The sequence below is a fragment of the Trichosurus vulpecula genome, chromosome 2, assembly GCF_011100635.1.
Source record: "Trichosurus vulpecula isolate mTriVul1 chromosome 2, mTriVul1.pri, whole genome shotgun sequence".
NCBI classification, from domain to species: domain Eukaryota; kingdom Metazoa; phylum Chordata; class Mammalia; order Diprotodontia; family Phalangeridae; genus Trichosurus; species Trichosurus vulpecula.
Window position 1 is genome coordinate 273,767,974 of NC_050574.1, and position 24,039 is coordinate 273,792,012.

The following is a 24,039-nucleotide window of genomic DNA, read 5'->3' on the forward strand; positions in this document are numbered from 1 at the left end:
TGTTTGCATAATGAAATATGTCTTCCTACAAAAACAAATTACACATAATTGTTAAGTTTCTAGGCTAACCCAACCAAATCTATTTAACATACTGTGGTATTATGCTGTAGGTCTATAATGATGTTTCTATGGGTAAACGTGTTTTGCATTTCAATTTGGTAATTCTGGTAACACTCATTACAGCCCTTGCAAGTACTAAGTCCATTTTTTATATTTCAAGCTACCTTCCAGGAAGTGATATTAATAGCAGAGAAAAAGTCAATAGACCTTTACTAAGAAGGTGAGGTAATGATTATCAGTCAGGTGCTGTCCAATAAACGGCACCTGATAATCTCTGGGCTTACAGAGTTAGTCATTAGCTACATTTCAGAATTTTTGCGCTAGGAAATCACTGGTATTATCTAGTCAATTCAATTCAAAGGAATTCCTAGATGAAGATCCCTCTACCAAAGCATTGCAATTTAGTCTTAGAGTTCGCCCAGGGTTGAGTTATTTGATCAGGATCTCACAGCCAGGTCCACTACTCCATGCTGCCTATTCTATGTAAAGCGCTGAATGTAATTATGCAGGAGCAGTGTAAAATGTACATCAAGAATTAGTGTGAAAAAATATCAGCAGGGTTAAGCAGACTGGAGATTCAATATGAATCAAGTTATAACACAGTCGGGGTGGGGGAGAGAAAAGGCTATGTTGGTTGTATCACAACGGGTGCACTGACAGTTCCAACTCCAGACTGGATAAAATGTAATATATTTGTAAAAAGTGCTTAGCACAATGCCTGGAACAAAGTAGGTTCTTATTAAATGCTTATTCCTTCATTCCCTTCCTTTACTCTGACCTAGTCAGACTTCACCAGTGTTGTCTTCAGTTCTGAGCATCATATATTAGGCAGTGCATTAAAAAACTATATAGGATGTCCAGAAGACTGTAACTAGAACTGTGAGAGAAGGGAAGACCATGGCATAATAAAAGTACGTAGAGGACCTAGAGGGAACACTTAATCAGGTGTCATGATATGAAAGTGTTGTTATGTGAAAGAGGAATTATTAGACTTGTTTTTGGTAAACCCAGAAAACAGTGTTTGCTTTATAGAGACACAGATGATGGCTTGATGTAAAGAAGAAACTTTTGATTACAGTGATTATTAAAAAAAAAAAAACACCACCACAAAAACAAACACACAAAAAAACAGAACAGGCAGCTTCAGGAGGTAATGGATTCTGCTTCCCTGTAAATCTTTTCAAATCTGAGATCCATTTATTTTTTTCATTAAAAAAAAATTTTTTGTTAAATTTCTGTGTTTAAAAACCACTTTCCCCGCCCCTCTGCCCCCAAGGGCATTTGCATATGCACAGCAAAACAACAATAAAAAAGAGATCTGGTATCCAAAACTGTGAAACTATTTCTTACTGTTTGCTTTTATTATAAGTATGCTTTCAAAACCATGGTGACCTGTTTGTGCTTCAATCTGAAACGCCTTCTGTTCTCTTCTGTATATTTAAAATGTTTCAGTAGTTCTCTCTCTTTTCTACTCTCCATTCCCTGCCCCCATTTAAAAGGGAGGGACCACTCTTTTAATAAACTAGTATAATCAATTAAAACAAATTCACACATGGGCCAAATCCAAAACTGTATTTTTTTTCTGTCTGTACCATGAAGCACATCACCTCTGCCTGGAGGTATATAACATGCTTCATCACAGATCCTAAGAAATGTGGTTGGTCGTTGCTTTGATCAGAGTTCTTAAGTCTCTTAAAGCTGTTTTTCTGTATGATGTTGTATAAACTGTTCTCTTGGTTCTGCTTACTTCACTCTGCATCAATTCATACTTTCCAGGATTCTCTGAAATTGTATCTGTTATCATTTCTTATAGCACAATACTATTCCATTATATTCATATACCATAATTTGTTTAGCCATTCTCCAAATGATAGATAACCCAATCATTAGCCTCCAGGGCTTTGTTTTTTCTTTTTTCCTTTAAATCTCTTCTTCAGGATTAGGAGAATTTGTTTTGCTTGTTATTATTACCTCCATTTTTGAGTGCTACTATTACTTCCCTTTAATTAATCTCTCTTCTCCCTATCCCCACCTATTTCCCAGTTGGGTTTGATGCATACTTTGTTCAATTCATAAAAGCCCTTCAAATTGTTCAAATACATTTACCTTTTTGAGTTTCTCTGGTCTCTTGTATTTGTATTTCAAAGTTTCTGCTCACCTCAGTTCTTTTCATTGGAAATGCTTCAAAGTATTCTATTTCTTATTAAAGGCCCATTTTTCCCTTGTAGGATTATGCTCAGTTTTGCAGGGTAAATTTTTCCTGGTTGTAAGCCTTTTTTACTTTTTTTCAAACACTGCATTCCAAGATCTCCTCTTATTTTTAGTAGAAAACTGCTAGGTCATATATGATCCTGACTGTAATACCTCGGTTTTTCAATTGCTTCTTCCTGGTTGCTTACAGTATTTTCTCTTTGATGTGGAAGCTTTGGATTTTGGCTATGGTATTCCTGGGACTTTTCATTTTGGAGTTCCATTCAAGATGTGATTGGTGAATTCTTTATGGTTTTACTTTGCATTCTGGTGCTAAAAGATCTGGGAAATTTTAATTTATGATTTCTCTAAATAAAGTGTCCAGACTTTTAAAAAATATCATTGCTTTCAGGGAATTCAGTGAGTCTCAAGTTATTTCTCCTTAACCTTTTTTCAAGATCACTTGTGTTTTTTATATCATAGCTCACATTTTCCAATTTTTAAAATTCTTTTGATTTTGTTCTTTTTCTCTTTTTCGATTTAGTTTTTTTTTTAATATTTTCCTTTTACACCACCTATACTTCGTCCTATATATGCCTTCTAAGAGGTAGCTCCATCTCTAAGAACAAAGAATTTTTTATAAAAGGAATAGGGGGCATCTAGGTGGCGCTGTGAGTAGAGCATCGGCCCTGGAGTCAGGAGGACCTGAGTTCAAATGTGACCTCAGACACTTGACACGTACTGTGTGACCTTGGGCAAGTCACTTAACCCCAATTGCCCTGTCTTCCCCCTCCAAAAAAAAAAAAGGGAACAAATGGGGAAAAGAAAAAATTCAGCAAAATAGATCAATAAACTAAAAAAAAAAATCTGAAATTATATGCAATGTTCCACATTCATCAGTTTTTCTGATTGCTTTTTCTCTTCTTCCACTTTTCTTTTAGAAAAAACATTCTTTGTGATAAGAGATGGAGCTCTGGAAGATGGAATAAAAAGGGGGAAAATGTATAAATAAAAATGTATACTTTAAAAAAAATGTTCCATATCCAGATACCTCCTTCCCCATAAACAAAGGAACAAAAGGAGTATCTTCTGATATTTCTTCTTCGGAGGTGAAGCCGGTCCTTTTATTATTCTGCAACATTCATTTTCCATGGTTTTGTAGTCGCTCTTTCCATGTACATTGTTGTAATCCTTGAGTATACCATTTTCCTACCTCTGATTGCTTCACTTTACATCAATTCATATCAGTCTTTCTATGCATCTCCATATAGTCATTTCTTGAAGCACAATAACATTCCATTACATTCATGTACCATAATTTATCCATTCCCCATTTGATGGACATATAATATATTTTCTTTATTTCTTTCTCCCTACTACAAAAAGTGATGCTATAAATATTTTGGTGCCTGGAGTCTTTCCTTTTGTCAACAACTTCCTTGAGATTACATAACCGGAGGTGCAAACTTTGGCTCAGAGAATACAGACATTTTAGCCACTTTATTTGCAAAATTCCAAACTGTTTTCCAAAATGGCTATATCCACTAAGAGCTCCGCCAGCACACCAGTGTGCTCCCCATAAGCCCTCTACCATTGACTATTCTCATCCCTTGTCATCATCACCAATTTTCTGGGTGTGAGGGGAAACCTACAAAACCTGCGTTTTTCTTATTACCAATGTCTTGGAGAATTCCTTCATATTGTTAATATTTTGCAACTCTTCTTTTGCTTAATCATATCTTTGATCATTTGTCTAATGACATATGATCTTATTTCTATTAGTTGCTTCTACATTTTAGATACAAACCCTTAACAGAAATACTGATTACAAGCATTCTTTCCCTTAAGTGAACAGCCTCCCTTCTTATCCTAGCTAGATGTATTATTTCTGTTTGTGCAAAAAGTTTTTCAATTTTATAAAATCAAAATGTTCGACTGTATCTCTTCATAATTGTCTCTACTGCTTGTTTGGTTAAAAAAATTTATCTCCTACCCACATGTATGAAAGGTATGTTTCTCTTCTAGTGATTTTAATGGTATGATTTTTAATATCCAGGTTGCATATCCATTTGGAATTTATTGTGGAATATATTATTTGTCTAAGCCTAATTTCTTTCAAACTGCTTTCCAGTTTTCCTAGTAGTTCTTCTCAAGTAATTAGTTTCTTCCTAATTAATTGATGTTTTGGGGGTTTACGGAACACTGAGTTAAGTTCCCTTATTTCTGATTCTAACTTGTTTAATCTTTTTCATTAATCTACTTTATTTTCTAAGCCAGCACTACTGCTACTTTGTACTATAGTTTTAAGTCTGAAAGTGCTAGTCCCTCTTTATTCCTGCTTTTTTTCTTCCCTTGATGGTCTAGATCTTTTGTTATTTCAGGTGAAATGTTATTATGTTATCTATCCCAGTAATGTATACCTTCAGAATTTTGATTGGTAGAGCATTAATTCTGTAAGTTAACTTTAGTAATAGTCATTTTTATTATACTGGATATTCCTTTAGCTTTTTAAGTTTTTATTTTTTTTTAAGGATCCTTTTGGAACTGAATATACAAGTACAGAGTGTATTTTAGTGGAATGACTACCAAATATTTTATGCACTGCATAGTTATTTTGAACGGGAATTTTTCTATTATTGCTTCTTAGACTTTGTTATTATATAAAAATGCTAGGTTTTATGAGTTGCAAGCTATAAAACAAGTAGCTTACAACTTGCTAAACCTATTAATTACCTCATTTTCTTTGCTTATTCCCTAGGATTTTCAAAACATATTTATACCTTCAAGTGATCAATGAAAGGATAATTTTGTGTACTATTTGCTACTCTTTATGCTTTTAATTTCTTTCTCTTTTCTTATTACCATTGTTAGCATTTTTAGAATATACAGCGAACAATAACAGCAAAGGGTATCTTAGATCTACTATAATTCTTTATAGTAGTCTATACCTTCCTTGCATTACTCATCTCTTTAGCCTTATTTCTCAAGTTGATGCTTTGGGTCAGGGCCTGGCTCTGCCCTGCTACTGTATTTTTGGGTGGAAGTGGTAGGTCCTGCTTCATTTAATCTGGGTTACTATACTGACCTCCACTGAGGTTTTAGAGTGCTATATTTTTAGAGTTTTCCATAGCACCTCAGTAGTTCCTTGAAGTCATTCCTAGTCCCTTCCAAGGTCCCTGTTATGGGGGACAGAGGCCCTCTCCTCTAACTGCCTCCATAAAGAAGGCAGAGTAGAGGATTTTCTGACCATTCTCTGTTGCTGACGGAGGCTATCATCTTGTTTGTCTGCTCTAGTGATGGCTTTTTAAGCAGCTCCTTTTCCTGTCTCCTGTGGGGCTCTTGGTGACATTTTGTGAAGTGCCAGGGAGGAAGAAGTCTGTGACTATACTTGCTGATTGTATTTCTTGATCTTTATTTGTTCAGGTAGAATTTTTAGGTTTTTGATGGGGTAGATATGTGGGAGCTAGGCTGGTGGCTGTCCTAGCCATCTTAAGTTCCATTTCTCAGCTATTTTGTAAAAGGAATTATTGGTCAGGTACAGGTTAGACTACATGACTTCTAAGATACCTTACAATACTGAGATTCAGAGTTAGAAAGCAAAGTGTTTCTGATGTAAATGAAGTGAGTCACTATGGGTTATTAGGAAGGATACCTTTTCTCGTGTCTCTCTCTCTCTCTCTCTTCCCCCCTGTATGTGTGTGTGTGTGTGTGTGTGTGTGTGTGTGTGTGTGTGTGTTATTCTGGGCCAATAATCTAGGGCTCTATAAAAAAAGAGTTTGGGGGAACTGGCTAATGATGAGATAAATGCCAGAGAACATATATTTGTATGAAACTTCCTATTAAAGGTGTACCAAGGGTATGCTTACTTAAGAAACTTAAGCCTCAAACAAGTGGTATATGGATAAACCACAAGGACATTTCTGAGTCCAAATAACTCTACAAATGCTTCCTTCTCGTTTTCCCCCATAGACCCAGGGATTTAAACTTAATGCTCCTCATTTCATAAATTTCAATTAGTGCTTTTGGTCGGGGTCTCTCTATATACCTTGGCCACTTTGCAAAAGAATGATGTTTCATAGTTTTTCCCCTACTTGTCTGTTCCTGAAGCATGCACACTGACCTTCTGAGGTCTTCTAACTATTTTAAGTTTCACCTCTATTAACAATGAAGAAATAGAAGATGGAAAAACAGAAAAAAGCAAAAAAGAAAAGGTTAAATGGGTGAAATGTGGGGCTGAGGCAGTGGAATTTGGTGAACAAAGGTTCCTAAGCAAAATATTCCATACCTTTCTATCATTTTAAAGGGTATGGCCACAACCACTTCTTCAGTCTTCCCAAATTTATGAAGGTTAATTTTTATTTGTCCTCATATATTAGCCCTTCTAGCATCTTAAATAAAATTTTCATCGTATTTCTGACATAAAATTAAAACTATTAGAATAAATGGTTCTAGACTGGACTCTCTTTCAGTTGATTATTCAAGAATATTGGTGAGCCTCCATCCATCCATAAAATGAAGGAGTTGGACTAGATGGCCTCTGAGGTCTATTCCAGTTTTAGATCTATCATCATATAAACTAAGAATGACAGAAAAGGCCAAGACCACCTAAGTTTATTTTCTAGTTCTTGAAAAGTTACATTTAAATCAGTATTTCATAAATTAAACTATTTTAAATATGATAGAATAATTACTTTAAAAACCTCTCTGAGTAATGCAATAATAAAACAAAAATTTATTTTGTAATGTGAAGAATCATTTAAAAATTGCTATGTTCTGAGGAATTTTTTTAACCTAAAATAATCTTTAAATTAAAATATCAAGAACATTATCTGTGTCAAAATATGGTAGGCAAATTACTTTTGGCCAAAAATTCATTCTGTATTGTATTAGGAAGATGCCATAGTCATTAGCCATGGCCTTTCAAAAACACCACAGTATGACTTCATTACACAGAATCTCTCACCACTTTCTACAGGTATTCCCATAAAGTTTTCCTGCAAAATTCTAGAACTCTTGATTTATCAGGTAATAAAGTAGTCATGGTGCTAGCACGTAGATATTCAACGTGCTCACCACATGGGGTCCCACTAGACAAAAACCTGTAGTAAAATGATCTTCCTTGCTACGATTTATTATCAGGGAAGGAGGAAGCAGAGAAATAGTGATCCATGTGTTAAATTTAGTATCCTCTAGTTCTGGATTGTTGGGTGAGGACTTTCCTTCATTGTGTTAAGACTCTCTCTCCTTTGCATTTCTAAGTCTAATATGTGACTTAACAAGACCTCCCAATAATTCCTGTCTCTTCTGTCTGTCTTACATCAACTGGAAAAGGTAAATTTGGTGAGTTAAATATAACAAGATTCTCAAGCATTAAAATCTTTTTAAATATTATTTCATCAGTTGATATGAATAAAAAATTAACTACTCAAAAACTGTAAATAAGTTATCCTTCACCATTGTTAATGTGCATATATTAAAAAAAGTCAGACTATCTGAAGGTGGAAAAAGGTGAAATTAAGCATAAATGAGGCCCAAACATGTGAGCAATGATATTAATGCAAGGAAGAGGAACTTTTAACTAATTTAGTAGATACATTTTCTATAATATATTAATTTTTAAAGTATACTTTTCAAAATAGCACTTTTTTTACAATGAATAAAACCATCAAAACTTTTAATGAATGAATTTTACAATCGTACATTATGATTGAAAGTTGTATACAGTAAACAAACGAAATACTTTCTGTAAGTTCTATAAATGCTTCTTTTATCCAAGAGTTTGAATAGCAATTTTTGATTGAGCCAGAGGTTTTCTACTTGTGCCAACTAGAAATTACAATAATGTTGACATGAGTGACTAGACCTTTTAAAATAAAGTGTAAATTAAGTACCTGTGGGAATTCATCCTCATCTGAGCTGTGGAAGTCATACTGTTTAATATCACTCTTATTGATCACAGGTAATGTCTCAGTAGTGGGCTGCTGAGGAGTTATCAAAGTCTCTGCTTTTGGCTTCTTTGGGTACTTCTTCTTTTGACGAACAACATCAGGTGCCTCTTCTTTTAAAGATGAATGATGAGGGTGCTGTTTGTTATAATTTTGCCCAAGATGAAAGGGAAAATGAAAATATTTTATAATTCAAAGAACCTAAGCTGCTCTATGAAAATCAAAAGTTTTATTTAGAAGTTATTTTATTTATTGTTTTGAATATGGACATGCCAGGAATCATTCTACTGTCATCTACTTCAATGTATTTTATTTTCCATTAGTTACAATAAAAATCAATCAAGGGGCTTGACTTTATGTTTTATTGATAATAAATTAAAATTAATAGTGACTTTGGGGATTATTCATATGTTTACAATCCAAACACTACAAAGATATTTTATTATCTTTCTTTTTTTCTTTCATTATGATAGATTGGCAATGAATAATGATAAATTTTAGTTCATATTATAAATAAGTAATTAGTTCAATTCAATTTATGAATCAATTGTATGCCTGTTTAGTAACTCGATTTATTTGGGAGCAATTTTTAAAAAATAAGGTTGACTAATTTCAATGAAAATAAAGTTTCATTATTTTAAAATATATTAATATTCTTAATCATCTTCAAATACAAATATACAAATCTTAAGCTGATGGTCAAGTTATACACATGGAAAGGTAACAGATACCATAACTGCTTTAGAACTAAAGATATTTCATATTATGAAACTCAATTTGGCAAGACATAATGGGAATGAGAAGCAACAACAGAATAAGATAAAAACAGTTTCTAAGATACTACCTATATATAAAGGTCTGAAATGTGACAAAGATGTTAATATACTTTCAAGTAACTAAATTTGATGTAATAGGCCTAACCACGTATGTGGTGTATAAGAAGATCTGGAAATCATTACCACCAGCTATATCAATCTAAACAATAAAAATGCTGATTACAAATGAAGGAATACATACATACTTGCAAGACTCAGTACACTCTAACTCTACACTGATTCAGGTTTATATTCTTACAAAAAGAACATGAAGAATTTAACAGTCAACACACACACACACAAAATTAGCACTGATGGTGGTTTTTGAGTTAAGAAATTCACCTTTTAAGTGCTCCTTTCAGATTTAAAGAAAGATGTGGACAACTATTGTAAATAATGGGCAAGCACTGTATGAGAGGCTATCAATCAATAACGAACAAATATTTATGAAGTACCTACTATGTTCCAGGTCCTGTTAAAAGTGGTGCCTCAATGGAGAGAGTACCCATATATTAATGAGATCATATGTCCAGCAAAGTGACTGCTCTCATTATCCTGGGGTAACTATTAAGCCAGGCTAGTTGGACTATGAAGAATGCCGATTTATTGCACTACCTGCACTGATGCTGGCCAAAAAACCAGTCTGCTGCACTGGCAAATGTTCTCTATTTATAAGTAATTTAGAAATCATTCTGCTTGGAGACAAGGAAATGCACTACATGAGCTCTACATTAGATCTGTTAGTTTATGACGCCATGATAACCAGTAAAATATTTTACTCTTAGTAGTGAAATAAATTACAGACTGCTAGTCTTCCTTCACTGACAGAAAAAGCAAAAGAAGAAATTTAATGATTAACAGACTTTTAAAAGACAATTTTTAAAACTCCAAAATTCTATCAATTATTACCAAAAAATTTTTCTTCTAATTTACGTTCTGTAAATGAACTCTTAGTGACATACCCTACTTTTAAAAAGGGTTGTTAAAGTGTCTTCCTGAGTACACTTCCAAGTCTTGAATACACATGAAAATTGAGTTAGAAGAAGAAAGTATCTCTAAAAGATAGGTAGGAAACTAAAGATGAAAAAGTGTGTGTGTGGGGGGGTGATATCAACATCTTACCTTTACATTCTTCCATGATAAATCTAAATTTATAGCTGCCCTTTTTTTTAGTAGGCAGTATCTAAAATTCAGGGCCAATAAAGCCAAAACCTCCATCAATTTATGACTTGTGAACTGATTTATTAGTAAGTGTAGCTGAATAATCACTGACCAGCGATGGGAAAGGATTTAAGATTCAGACATCCCTACCAATACTAGAGTTCTATGATCATACACATTTTTATTAATTAAAACAATAAACACCTTTCCCCCCCGCCATATAACTTGATCTTTTTCTTCTTGGTTACACAAGGGAAGAGTATTCCTGCTTAAGGCTGTAGTTGCCCTTTGGTTTTCAAAGACCTTCATAACCTGTTCTCCTCCTACCTTTCCAGTCTCCTTACACCTTATCCCTTCCACATGCTCTGCCATCCACTGACGCTGAAATCCTTGCTTTTTCTCACCAAAGGCATTCCCTATCTGATTGAGCATTTTCATCCATTGGATGTTCTCCTCCTCTACTCCCATCCCCACCCCATGACTCTTCCTACTTCATCTCCACCTCCTGATTTCCCTATCTTCCTTCAAGTCACAGCTAACATCTCTTCTCCAATAAACCTTTTCTTAACATCCTTAATCACAGTACCTTCCTTGTGCTGATTATCTCCAATTAATCTTGTATATGGCTTATTTGTAGACAGTTGTTTGTATATTGTTTCCTCTTTATTTAGAATGTGATGGCAAGGACTGTCTTTTGCCTTTCTTTTTAATCTGTATTTACTGTAATGCCTGGCATGTAGAAGGTGCTTAATAAATGCTTTTTATCTTGAATTGGCTTTATTGCTTTGTCATACACTTCAGAAATGCACCCACAACAAATGAAGACTTACTATACAGCATTTCTAAAACAGATGACTAACATTTTAAATAAGTAAACGTTTTCAACTAGTTTAGAAACAGTTTCTAGGGTTTTGGTAGAACCCATGACATTCCAAACATTCTTCAGGTCATGTAATGGGTCAGTAATTCAATTTATGAAACCCTAATATCATTGGTATGGTCAAGTTTTTCCCATGTAGCTAGCTGGGGTATTTTATGTATTTGAGTAAATATCGTGTTGTTTATTTTACTAAAAGCTCCCTAAAACAAGAGAGTCATTCAATCAATCAACAAGTATTTATCAAGTACCTAATATGCATTGTGCTAAGTGAATATAAATAACATGGAATGAAATGAATACATAACCCAATCTTAATGCACTTTGAATGGTGACACACATCTAAGTAAGCAAGGAATAAATTTAACCACAGAAACTTAAGTGTGGAAAAAGGAATTTTAAAATTTAATTAATCCAATTCCTTTGTTTTACCAATGAGAAAACTGAGGTACAGAGAGGTTAAGTGACTTGAGTAAAGTCATACAGCCTAAATAGAAGATAAATGGTAATGATAATAACAATAGTATGCCTGGAAAAAAATTTAAAGTTTTACTTTCATCTTTTAAAATCTGCCACCATTAGCAAAGAACACTGCAAGGGATAGTGATTATAAACACATTACAGTTACTTAAAAGGATACATTAAAAAATATTTATTTTTCAATTTATACTTACAGACTTAAGTACTGCAATCAACACTTACTTGACTCTGGTCAAATTAATCGGATGTAATTCTCTTCAAAAGTTATTTACCTTAGTTTTACATTCTTGGACTTTGTGATGATTTCCATTATGAAGAGTTGCTGGAGTGGCATATATTTCTTTTTCTGGTCTATTAATTTTCACTTCATTAAGGATTTCACCACCATAGTCTCCCAAATGATATCTTGAAAATATGACAAAAAGCAATGCTGTATATTGTATACAAACATGAGTACAATGGAACCTCAGTTGGCTAGAACCAACCAAATGCATCAATAATGTTTTCTTTGTATCCCATTTTTAGACCAAAAGAAAATAACTTTATACTGGAGACTTAGTTTAAAAAAAAAAACAAAACATTTTTCACAGCATGATCAATATACATGCAGTCAACTTCTAAATTTTCTACACTTTACATGGGAAAGTGATATTCAGCATGTTCCCCCCGAGGTACTGAGATCATCATTTATTAAGCATCAATTAAGAAGAACACTAAAGCAGAAAAGAACATTAATATATCCTAGAAACATTTTCATCAGTCTTTTCTGCTTAATCAACTAATTCTTAAATTCTGGTTGAGCTTTTATGTATACTGACCATATTATAAAAATATTGTACAGTATCACTAAAAAAAAAAGGACACTTCAAGTTTAGCTTATTTTAATCTATATGAAAACGAAGACCCACAAATTTAAATTTTTTAAAAATATACAATATCTTATGATTTTTAATAATATTTACACTTACTAAAGTGTTACTCTAATGCTACTCCACAGCATACAGGTGACCTTGGTTCATGAAATCTATGCCAGTGGAACACAAACTTTGACAGGTTTTACTATGATAAGAAGGATTAGAGTATGGGTGTAATGGGCTATATGTTAGTTTTCTAAGGACCAGACTAGTTAATTTTGGAAAAGCTCATATCAGGGATTTGAGTAAAAGTCCACTGATAGACTGAATATCAGTTTTCTATGGACCAGGTAGCTTAGATAATTTTAGATAAGCTCATTATCACAGTGATTAATTTCGCAGCTACAGTAATTCTTAAAGATGGTAAACTAAGTAATAGAGGAGTTTCAATAGTACTCATAATGGCAAAAATGCACTGAAATGCTAGAAAATAGTAAAGTAATAAAGTCCTATTCCAATCTCTTATTATTATGGCATGGGGTGAATCATGCATTCCTGAAGGCTTTCACAAGGTCTGATATGACCTACCAAGCTTGAAAGGTATAGTTAAGTTTAAAAAGGCTTACAACCAGAATAATAGCCATGACTTATAAACACAGTTTATTAAAGATAGTTTATGATCTACAACTGTAGAGGATATACATATACTAATAAAATCACATCTTGATGCTTGAAGAAGTGATTTTTAAAAACTCTCATGACACAAATACTCATCTAGCTATCAATATAAAATAGTACTAGTGTTACCTTTTTTCAACAACTTCTAATGTTAAGTGCAATAATTCCCGTTTTGTTTTCTCTCTTCTCTTAATCATTTCCAAAATAGTTATGGCTCTGCTAAATTCTCGCCTTAATTTCAACATCTTTTCATATGAAGCTTCATCATTTTTGCGATTCTGTCGAAAAACGACAATTTTAAGATTATAATTGACAACAAGACTCTGTTTCTCAATTGTAGCACCGAGACAATAACCAAAATGAGTCTAAACTATTACTACTATTATTACTATTACTGAAGACTCACTGAAAGACTTCTGTGAATAAAGTCAATAAATCAAAAAATGTCACTTAATTTTAATAAAGTATGTAAAGCCCAAATATCTAAAAATAACCAGAAATGAAATAATTGCTCTCAATGTAATTTGGGACAAAGGAAAGGTAAATAAAATGCAAACAGTGAATAAGCTTTATCCAAATGATACTAAGAAAGTTAAATTTAAATATTAAATGCTTAATTATTAATATCTTAATTAGTAGTTCTATGAATTTGAACTGATGGGAGTAGGTACTAACTGACTGACAATGATATAGTAATAGTAAAAATTTTGAATTTCAGATTCTTTTATAAGAAACAACATATCTTCAAGTATTTGTAGGAGCTCAAAATTACTGTTAAAAATATTTGCAGGTAGAAGAAAAGTAGGTATTGGTACCCACAATGGCCCAAATATAGGCCATTCATTGCCTCTAAATTTGGCTTCAACAAAAAAACCTAAATTCAACATACAATCACATTTTTAATACCCTTGAAAGAAAACTTGTCACTTTAAGCAAAACCCTAAGAGCTAGGAATAGAACTATGGCACATTTTGGTAATTTTTCTAATATTCTGAATGTCTTTTAATCTCCCGTAGCTTTATCCATGACACATTTCAAACAGAACAGTTATGTCTAAAGATGACACACCATATGGATAATGGAAAGGAAATTATAATGCCTAAACTGATGAGGAAGAAAGTGATAATAAAGATAAAATATCTTTATTTGAATTGAAAAGTTGAAAATAAAAATATTCACAATAAGTATTTTAAATATGATAACAGCATAACTATTTTTTGTTATACACTTATATATTAATTTCCTTTCAAAGAAGTCTTGTTTTAGGAGTATGCTCTATATTCAGGGGCAACCTATAAAAATCTAAATGCAGTCATTAGTACTATTTGTAGATGAAAAAATAATCAATTATGCTAAATCTAATCATCCATTCATCTACTTTGTATAAAACTCTATGTTGGTACTCTGAGGTTCCACTGCACATTTATCAGATCAGCAAAGAAAAAAGGAAAATTTATTCAAGAGGATACAAAAAGACAAACACAGTAATGCATTGTTGGTGGAGTTGTGAACTGGCCCAGCCATTCTGGAAAGCAATTTGGAACCATGCTCCAAAAGTCACTAAACTGTGCATAGCGCCTTAGATTTATTAAGACCAGTATGAGATCTACACCCCAAACACAGGTTCTTATGGACAAAAACTCATATACATATGAAAACATAGTAGCTCTTTTTGTTATATCAAAGACAAAGAAAAAAGGAAGTGCCTGTCAATTAGGTAATAGTTGGAGAAAGTTATGAATATAAATGAATAGTATTATGCATAAAAAATAAAGACATGGTTTAAGATAAACCTGGGAAGACTGATGCAGAACTGATGCAGAAGGAAGTGAGCAGTCCAGGATTATTTATAACATTTATATAGTAACAACATTGTAATGAAAAATAACTTTGAAAGATTTAAGAACTTTGATCAATGCAATGACCAGTTATGACTCCAGAGGATTGATCATGAAGTATGCAACGCATTTTCAGCCAGATATCAGTCAGGCAAGTAGCATTCATCAAGCATCATAGTATGTGTCAGAGCTAAGTATCAGGTATACAAAGAAAGGCAAATGACATTCCTTGCTTTCATTGGCCTCACAGGCTAATGGAGGAAATAACATTAAAACAACTAAGTACAAACAAGATATATAATAGAATAAATTGGGGTACTTTGAGAAGGAAAGCAATAAGATTAAGGAGGAACAGAAAAGATTCTTACAGAAGGTGGAATTTTATCTGAGACTTGAAGGAAGCCAAGGAAGCAAGGAGGAAGAGATGAAAGGGGAGAGTATCCTAGGTATGGAAGACAGCCAATGAAAATTCCTGGGGTCTGGAGATGGAGTGTCTCAGAGAAACAGCAAGGAGACAAATGTCCCTGGATTGCAGAGGATGTTGAGGGAAGTACAGTTCAATAACACTGGAAAGGTAAGAGAGGGCCAGGTAGTAGTTTTTGAATGCCAAACAGAGGGTTTTTAATTTTATTCTGGAGTGGCAAAAAGCCCCTGAAAGTTTACTAAATAGGGAGGAAGAAGGGGGAGTGAAGAAGAGTTGAATGATCAGATCTGTGCTTTAGAAAGATTAATTTAACAACTGAGTGGAGAATGGACAGGAGTGAGGAGACTTGTTGCAGGGAGACCAACCAGCAGACTGTTGCAATAGTTTATGTGAGGTAAGGAGGGCTATACCAGGGTGGTGGCAGCATCAGAGAAAAGAGACATATATGAAAGATGGTATGATGGTAAAATTGACAGGCACTGGCAACAGACTGGAAATAGAGGGTGAGAGAGAGTAAAGAGTCAAGAATGATACCTGGTAAGGAACCTAGGTGACTGGGTAGTGCCCTCGACAGTAATAGGGAAATTTGGAAGGGGAAGGGTTTGACAGGAAAAGATGAGTTCAGTTTTGAATATGTTGAGTTTGAGATGTCTATAGGACAACCAATTTGAGGTGCCTAACAGGCATTTGGAGATGGGAGTCTGGAGGTTAGGACAAAAGTTAAGGCTAGACAGTTAGTTTTGTGAATCATCAGCACAGAGAGGATAACTGAATCTATGGGAGCTAATGAAATCAATAAGTGAAATAGCATAAAGTGAGAAAAGAAGGATAATTGCTTTTAACTGGTATGACCTGGACAAAGATCCAGCAAAGGAAAACAGAGTGATCAGACTGGTAGGAAAAGAACTAGGATGCAGGTTAATGAACCCAAGATAAACAATGAGACATATATTTTTAAGCATGGCAAATATGTGTACTTCTTAGCTTGTCTGGTACAATGACTGTGCTTTTCTACAAGAGAATATGGAGTTTCAGGAAAAATCTATCAATCTATATGTGAAGGATTAGCATCCCACCTATTAATAAGTAAAATGTAATACTTGCTGTAGCTTCAGAAAAAACAACAATAAAAGCATATCAAGCAAATTCTTAAATAACATTTAAATCAAATTTTTGAACACAAAATCTCAAAATATCCAAACAAATATATCAGCTTTTTTTAAACCCCAAGAGACTTCTCCTTTCTCCCTTTAGACTCTTGCATTTCTAGGTAAAACCTTGACCCTAACTTCCAGGAATTACTCAAATAGGTATTAATAATCATTCCAAAAAAAAAGAAAATAAACACTATTATCATCATCAAAACAAACATGCAATGTTTATAGTATTTTCGGGGTATTGTACTTCACTAGATAATATGAATTAAAATAGGAATAAAAGAGAGATCTTATCCTGCAAGAGCTGACAATCTATTTGATGAGATAGGATACTTACAGGGTAGCTTATACTCAATAACAAACAAAGGCTAAAATTAATATCAAGGGGTAATTATTGTGCGTTGACTCTGTCTGGGAATGGCTCATAGAGGAAGTAAGTATGAGATGGGTTAGGTTTTGAATAATAGCTAACATTTATATAGTATTCACTATGTGCCACGTACTGTTCTAAACCAAGTACCGTGCTAAGCACTTTATAAATATTATCTCATTTAATCGTCTCAACAACTCTGGGAGGTAGGTGCTATTATTATTCCCATTTTAGAGTTAAGGAAACTGAATCAGACAGAGGTTAAGTGGCTTTTGCAGGCTCATAGAACTAGTAAGTACCCAAGGCTGGATCTGAACTCAGATCTTCCTGACCCCAGGCTCAGCAGTCTATCAGAGTCACTGGGCTGTCTTTAACTCTTAACATTTCATTTATAATTTTCCCAACTATGGATTATGGTAGAGGATGGGTTTGTGTATATAATTCTTGTGAGAGTATGAAAATTGTGGCTAGTGGCATTTTTTGCTAAATCTTTGAAATCAATCATTCCCCCTACACATCCAAACCAAAAGAAAGGTAAAAGAAGTCTTTCAAAATCAATTCACAACTCCAAACCTGTTCCTCTTATTGAAATTGAGAACGTTCTTTCACCTTTGATCAATTGAGATGGAGAGGTAATTTATATTTGTGTAGTCTAGATAGGGAGTAAAGTTCATATAAGACCTCTACCATTGGTCAATGTAAAGTACAAGGTGAAAATGAGAGACTCTTACTCAAGAACTACTGAAAAACAGAATTTCAAATAAAGCTGTTAAATTGTTTTCCTTTAAGAGCATTAAATTCTATCAATCTCTAAATTCAAAACCATTTACGTTATTGGCATTAAAAAAACCAAATTTGTCCTAAACACCATTATGCTAAACATACTTAAATCCAAATTACAAATTACCTTTCGAGTCTGCATTTTCTCTGTTCTTCTCCGAAAAGCAACATAGGGGTCATTGTTGGTGGAACCATCTCTTTTTTCTTGTTTTATCTGAGGAATGAGGGATGGCCCCCTGCAGTTTTTACGTTTCCTCACCCAGTAGTCATATACAGCCTTAATAAGGTAATCATCCTCATTTAGCAGCAGTTTTGCTTCTTGGAGTGTTACAAGCTAAATGAAAAATATAAAATGCTATCAGTGACAATATGTGAAAAGGAAAAAGAAAAGTGCTAATAAGATTAAACATTTATACTTTCACTTTTATTCTATCCCTAAATAAGACAATCTAACATGGTAATAAAAGTGATAAATTTGCTTTTTTTTTTAAGCTGATGAAATGAAGGATAATCTGAGTACATGTTACTTGACCACTTATAGTATTAGGTTTTTAAGTTGCCTGTTTTATCAGGTGGATTTTATGATCACAAACATGTCCTTGCAAGTGGCTCTGACAAGTCTTCTGCATAGCATCTGCTTATAAAACACTAGTACCCAGGTGGTGCTTTCTGATTTTTCTGCTTTCTTGAGGAAATTTCATGGGTTCAGATGCCAACAGATCACAGGCTGAAATGAATGAATATTCCTTTAAAAATTATTTACAGACAACTTTTAAGAAGCTGTCTACACATACAAATCTCTTTACATAGAGAATAGCTGAAAAATAAAGTATGAACCATTACTCTTTTACTAGAATGTATTAGCTGTATAGGTATTAACACCAAAGTATCACATAAATTTTTAAAAAAGGATAGTAAATAGATGTTAAGTATCATTTTCTCATGCTTGCTTGCTAAATATGTTAACTATAGTCATGCACATTAATAGAGGATAACAATGGCACAAATTGTGTGTAATATCTTTATAATTTATACTTGACTTGGCAATATTCATTTTAAGTAAATATTTATTAAGTATTAAATTTACTAAGTAAATATTCACCTGACTTTCTGGGAAATCACAGTATACATAAACAAAATATGAAACCATATTGCCATGATATCACTTAGGAAAATCTAGCAAATTTATATAGATTTCCATCCTTTTTTCCTGCTTTTAACATCATCACCTCTAATCTGGCCTTTTTCTCTAACTCACAGATTTCCCAGGGCAAGAAAAAGAAGTGCATTAGCTGAAAATATTTTCCTAGAACTCAATGAGGAAGAAGCAGAAAAGGGAATAGAAAGGGTAACCCACAGGATATTAATATCAACACTATCAGAGTTTTGACAATTTTAAGAACTTAAAAAACAAGATTTCTTACCTACAAAAAATAATATATGTGCAGAGACTCACAAAACTCTTTCTCTGGTCATCAATTTTGAGTATTTCTTAATGAAAGTTTTAACATCAACTATAAAAATAAACATATTTCCTACTGTTTTGATGGGCAAAATGTTTTATGTCTGACTAAATGGGCTCCCCTTACACTCCAAAAAGTACTTTCCAGTAGCTATACGAATGAATGTCAGTTTTCCTGGAAAATTCATGAGACTCATAGCAATGATACATTCCAGCTGGTAGTTAGTTCTATATTTCTCTGGGAGAGTATTTAAAGACCAAGTTGAGGGAAGGTTTTATATACTTGTTATTATATTTTGTACTCCTGTAGCTATCTATAAGAAATGGGGGTGTCTTTTTCCTTTAGATATAGACTTCATACTATTTGGTAAAAAATAAATCTAGTTGTCTCTGATTCCACGTGTCTGTGCGCACACACAGACATAGACACAGACAGACAGACAGACGCACACACACTCTTGAGAAGTGGCTTTAGGAACAAATAAAGAGGCTTATATTTATACCAATTTTAAATACACAAGGTATACACCAACCTCCTAACTTCAAAATCTGTTATATTTCAGTGATATCGGTTTATATAGTAACTCAATATGTAAAATATTAACAATAACTTAAAAGGCAAATCTGTGAATATCCAAAATATGATGAATAAGCACTTCAAAATCCTGCTCTGATAGCTGAGACTACTGAGGACTATTAGAAGGTACACATTAATAAGCAAATAAATATGGAGAAATAACTAAGAGACTCGTATAATTCTAAGACTTTAATTTTATATTTCTAACTATATATTTTAGAATATTTTCAAACAATTTGTAGACATGTTAGGTATTTAATATAATAATAATAACAAAACTTAAGTTACAAGCAAATTGCAGGCTGCATTCAATCAATAAACAGTGTCATTCAGTCAATAAACAGTAATAAATATTTTACCAGAAATTGTGCTAAGTGGTGGGGATACAAAGAAAAGCCAATGACAGGGGCAGCTAGGTGGCGCAGTGAGTAGAGAACCGGCCCTGAAGTCAGGAGGACCTGAGTTCAAATCCGGCCTCAGACACTTGACACACTTACTAGCTGTGTGACCTTGGGCAAGTCACTTAACCCCAATTGCCCTGCCTTCCCCCTGCCAAAAAAAAAAAAGGCAAATGACAGTCTTTAACCTTGAGGAGCTCACAATCCAATGTGTTGCACAACATGCAAACAGCTATGTGCAAAAAGATATATATAGGATAAGTAAGAAATAATTAACACAGGAAAGGGACTACAATTAAGAGAGATGGGAAAAAGTTTCCTGCAGAAGGTGAAATTTTAGCTGGCACTTAAAAGAAGGCAGGGAAACAAGGAAGCAGAAATGAAGAAGGAAAGCATTACCAACTTGGGGACATTAAGATAAAATGTTTGGAGCCAAGAAATGAAGTTTCTTGTGCGAGGAACAGCAAGGAAGCCAGTGTCTCTGCATCAAAGGGCATGTAGTGAATAAAGTATATACAGAGTATATAAGAAGATTGGAAAGGTATTAACTGTAAATATAGCCTTGTTCCTGAAATCATAAACAACTTCTGACAAAACAGGTCAAATTTTTCATAATTTTCTTTAGTAAAACAAATTTCCTTAGTGGAATAGAGAGAGGATCAGAATGGAAGAAAGAAAAACTATACTGACTTCACATAAATATCAGCAACATGTGCTAGCTGAGATCTTTAAAACTCTTCTTTAGTAGCAAGCTGTGTATATCTGAAGCAAATTTACAAAAAAAAAAAACCCAACAAACAAACAACAACAACAACAACAACAAGAAAAAAAAAACCAAGAAAAAAACACAAAACCCCTAACGTTGTCCCAAATTCAATTTGGTCTCCCACTTCTATTTGGAACAAGATTATGAACTTAGAGCAACCCAAAATACAAATGAAACCATCATTCCATCTATCATTATGCAACATGCTTCTTTTGAAATTTCGAGATCTGACTTTTTCCTTAGACCCAAACAAAGAAAGCCCAAGATCCTGTGACCAATAGCCATGGGAGTATCAAATCCCTCCCCATATCGCAGGCCAGGCTTTAGACCCGAACCCTCAAGCCATCACCATTAAAGAGGGCAACCCTTGCGGAAAGGTAATTTAACATCCCCACAACCACCATTATAATCCACTGATCAACTTCAAACAAGGGGCAGGTAAGCTGTGGAAACAGTAGAACCACCAACACTTGCAGTACTACTTTTTGGTAGGCCATCATGTAAGGGAGTAATGCATGTGGAAAGATAATCTGGCTACGATCTCCCCAGAAGTCATAAATACTGAAGATCTAGAAAATAAAATTCTCACAACCAAAGTCCTCAGAAATGTCAAATAGTTCAATGTCAGCAAAGGATACAGTTTTGTCAACTGAAATGACACTAAAGATCAATCAACATTTGCTGTGCACCCTGAGGATGCTGAGGCCTCTCCATATGACTCGAAGCAAAAACCTCCCGTAAGTATTGTCTCTCAATCAATACAGGAGCTCTTTAGGAGCAAATACTATCTTGCTTTTCTATTGTATCCCTAGGACTAAATACAGTGCTTAGTACATGATAAGCACTTAAAAAATGTTTTTTTTCCATTCAGCCATTTATTCTTTTCTGATGAATCTGAACTAATCTGAAAAAACATTATTGTTCTATCATGGAGTCATTAGAAAGTAAGTTTTTTTTGCCTCTTTTTTCTTTAGATATTATTTGTAATTTTCCAATAAAATTTTTGTTGTTCAGTCCTGTCCAACTCTTTGTGATCCCATTTGGGGTATTCCTGGCAAAGATAATTGAGTGGTTTGCCATTTCCTTCTCCAGCTATAGATGAGGAAACTGAGACAAACAGGATTAAGTGACTTACCCAGGGTCACACTAGCTAGCAAATGTCTGAGGCTGGATTTGAACTCAGGTCTTCCTGACTCCAGGCCTGGAGCTCTACCCACTGTACCGCCTAACTAGTCCAACAAAACTACAAATAACCAAGAGAGTAATTGAAAATTCTATCAGAATAAGTCAAATAAAAGGAGCTGGCTTCATTACAGTTCTATATTCTTTGCTCTCACTTGTTTTCAGTCTCTTGCTGTTTACTGGCCTACAAATATGCCCATGTCTCCCCAATCCTAAAAAAAAAAAAAAAAAAACAACACCACAAAAAACCCTCATTTGATCCTTCTATCCATGCTGTCATCCTACATCTCTTCTGCCCTTTGGACCTAAACTCCTTGAGAAGGCCATCTACGACAGGTGGCTCCACTTACTCCCTTACAATCTGATTTCTGACATCATTCAACCAAAACTGCTCTCTCCAAAGTTATTAATGCTCTCCTAATTGCCAAATCCAAAGGCCTTTCCTCAATCCTCATTCTTCTTGCCTCTCTGCAGCCTCTGACACTGTTGTTCACCCTCTTCTCTTTGATACTCTCTTCTCTCTACGTTTTCAGGACATCACTCTCTCCTGGTTCTCATCCTATTTATATGATCTGCTCTTTCTTAATCTTTTTTGCTGGATCCGGGTCATACTACACTAACCACAAGTATCTCCACAGTGTCCTGCCCTGAGCCCTCATCTCTTCTCACTTTATACTATTTTACCTGGTAAGCTTATCAGCTCCCATGAATGATTATCATCTCCAAGCTAATGATTCTCAAATCTACTTATCCATTGCTAACCTCTCCCCTCATCGGTGATCTAGCATCTCCAAGTCTTTCAGACATCATGAACTGGACGTCCAGTAGACATCTAAACACACTCCCCATAAACCCCTGCTCCCTCCAAACTTCCCTATTACTGCTGATGTACCACCACCCTCCCAGTCCCCAACGCTCACAACTTAGGTATCATTCTCATTCATTTTCTGTCTGTGTCTTTCCCTTTCTCTCCCCCCTCCCCCACGACCCTCCAAGCCAATTTGTTGCCAAAGTTTGTCAAATCCTCCTTCGCAACATCTCTTGAATATGTGTCCTTCTCTCCTCTGATATTACCAAAATGATGGTATAGGCCCTTATTACCTCTAGCCTGCAACACTGGAATGGCCTGCCGGTTGGTCTCCCTGTCACAAGTGTCTCCTCTCCATTCCTTTCTCCATTGAGCCACCAAAGCGATTTCCATGAAGCACCAATCCAACCACATCACCCCCATATTCAACTCCAGTGAACCTCTAGGATCAAATACAAAAACCTGTTTGGTGTTCAAATCCCTTCATAACCCAGCACCTTCACTCTACCTTTCTAGGCTTCTAATACCTTACACTTCATTACAAATTCCTTGGTCCAATGACAACAGCCTACTGTTCCATAAACAAGATATTTCATCTCTTTGCTCTGGACATTTTTTCGAGCTGTCCCCAAGCTTACAACAGTCTCCCTTCTTATCTCTGCCTCCTAGCTTCCTTCAAGTAAGTCTCAGCTAAAATTTCACCTTCTATAGGAAACCTTTTCAAATCTCTCATAATTCTAGTCCTTTCCATCTGTTAATTATTTCCTATTTATCCTGTATATTGTTTGCATATCATTTGTTTGCTTATTGTCTCCCCCATTAAACTGTGAGCTCCTTGAAGGTAAAGACTATCTTTTGCTTTTCTTTTTATCCCAAGGGCTTAGCACGATGCCTGACACACAGTAGGTGCTTAATGATCTGACTGATCAGACCTTTTAGTCTACCTCTTCAGGTAATCATTGGTAATATAGTTACTCAATAAACATTTATTAAGTGCTTCCTATATGCCAGACACTGTGCTAACCACTGGAGACACAAAGAAAAATGCAAAGACAGTCCCTGCTCTTAAGGAGCTCACAGTCTAATGATCAAGAAAAGTGGCATGAATTGAAAAGGAGGTGGGTCAATTACGTAGTGTTGCTATAGCTATGACCAGAATATTTAAAGAACCAGAGGAAGGCCTCCAATGTATCTGACATGTGGAAGATTTCTGGGTA

General features: G+C 34.5%; 1 protein-coding gene across 2 annotated transcripts in view; it reads right to left on the reverse strand.

The window, feature by feature from the left end:
* EPC2 (enhancer of polycomb homolog 2) overlaps positions 1-24,039 on the reverse strand; it is a 175,424-nt gene that overhangs the window by 29,750 nt on the left and 121,635 nt on the right. The window contains exons 4-7 of one of the 2 annotated variants that reach the window (XM_036745118.1): positions 17,757-17,963; positions 13,190-13,338; positions 11,801-11,933; positions 8,142-8,333 (exon numbers count right to left, since the gene is read on the reverse strand). In XM_036745118.1, coding sequence (XP_036601013.1) covers positions 8,142-8,333; positions 11,801-11,933; positions 13,190-13,338; positions 17,757-17,963 — 681 coding nt within the window. The remainder of the gene's footprint in view (positions 1-8,141; positions 8,334-11,800; positions 11,934-13,189; positions 13,339-17,756; positions 17,964-24,039) is intronic. The other variant, XM_036745119.1, reaches the window with a different exon arrangement.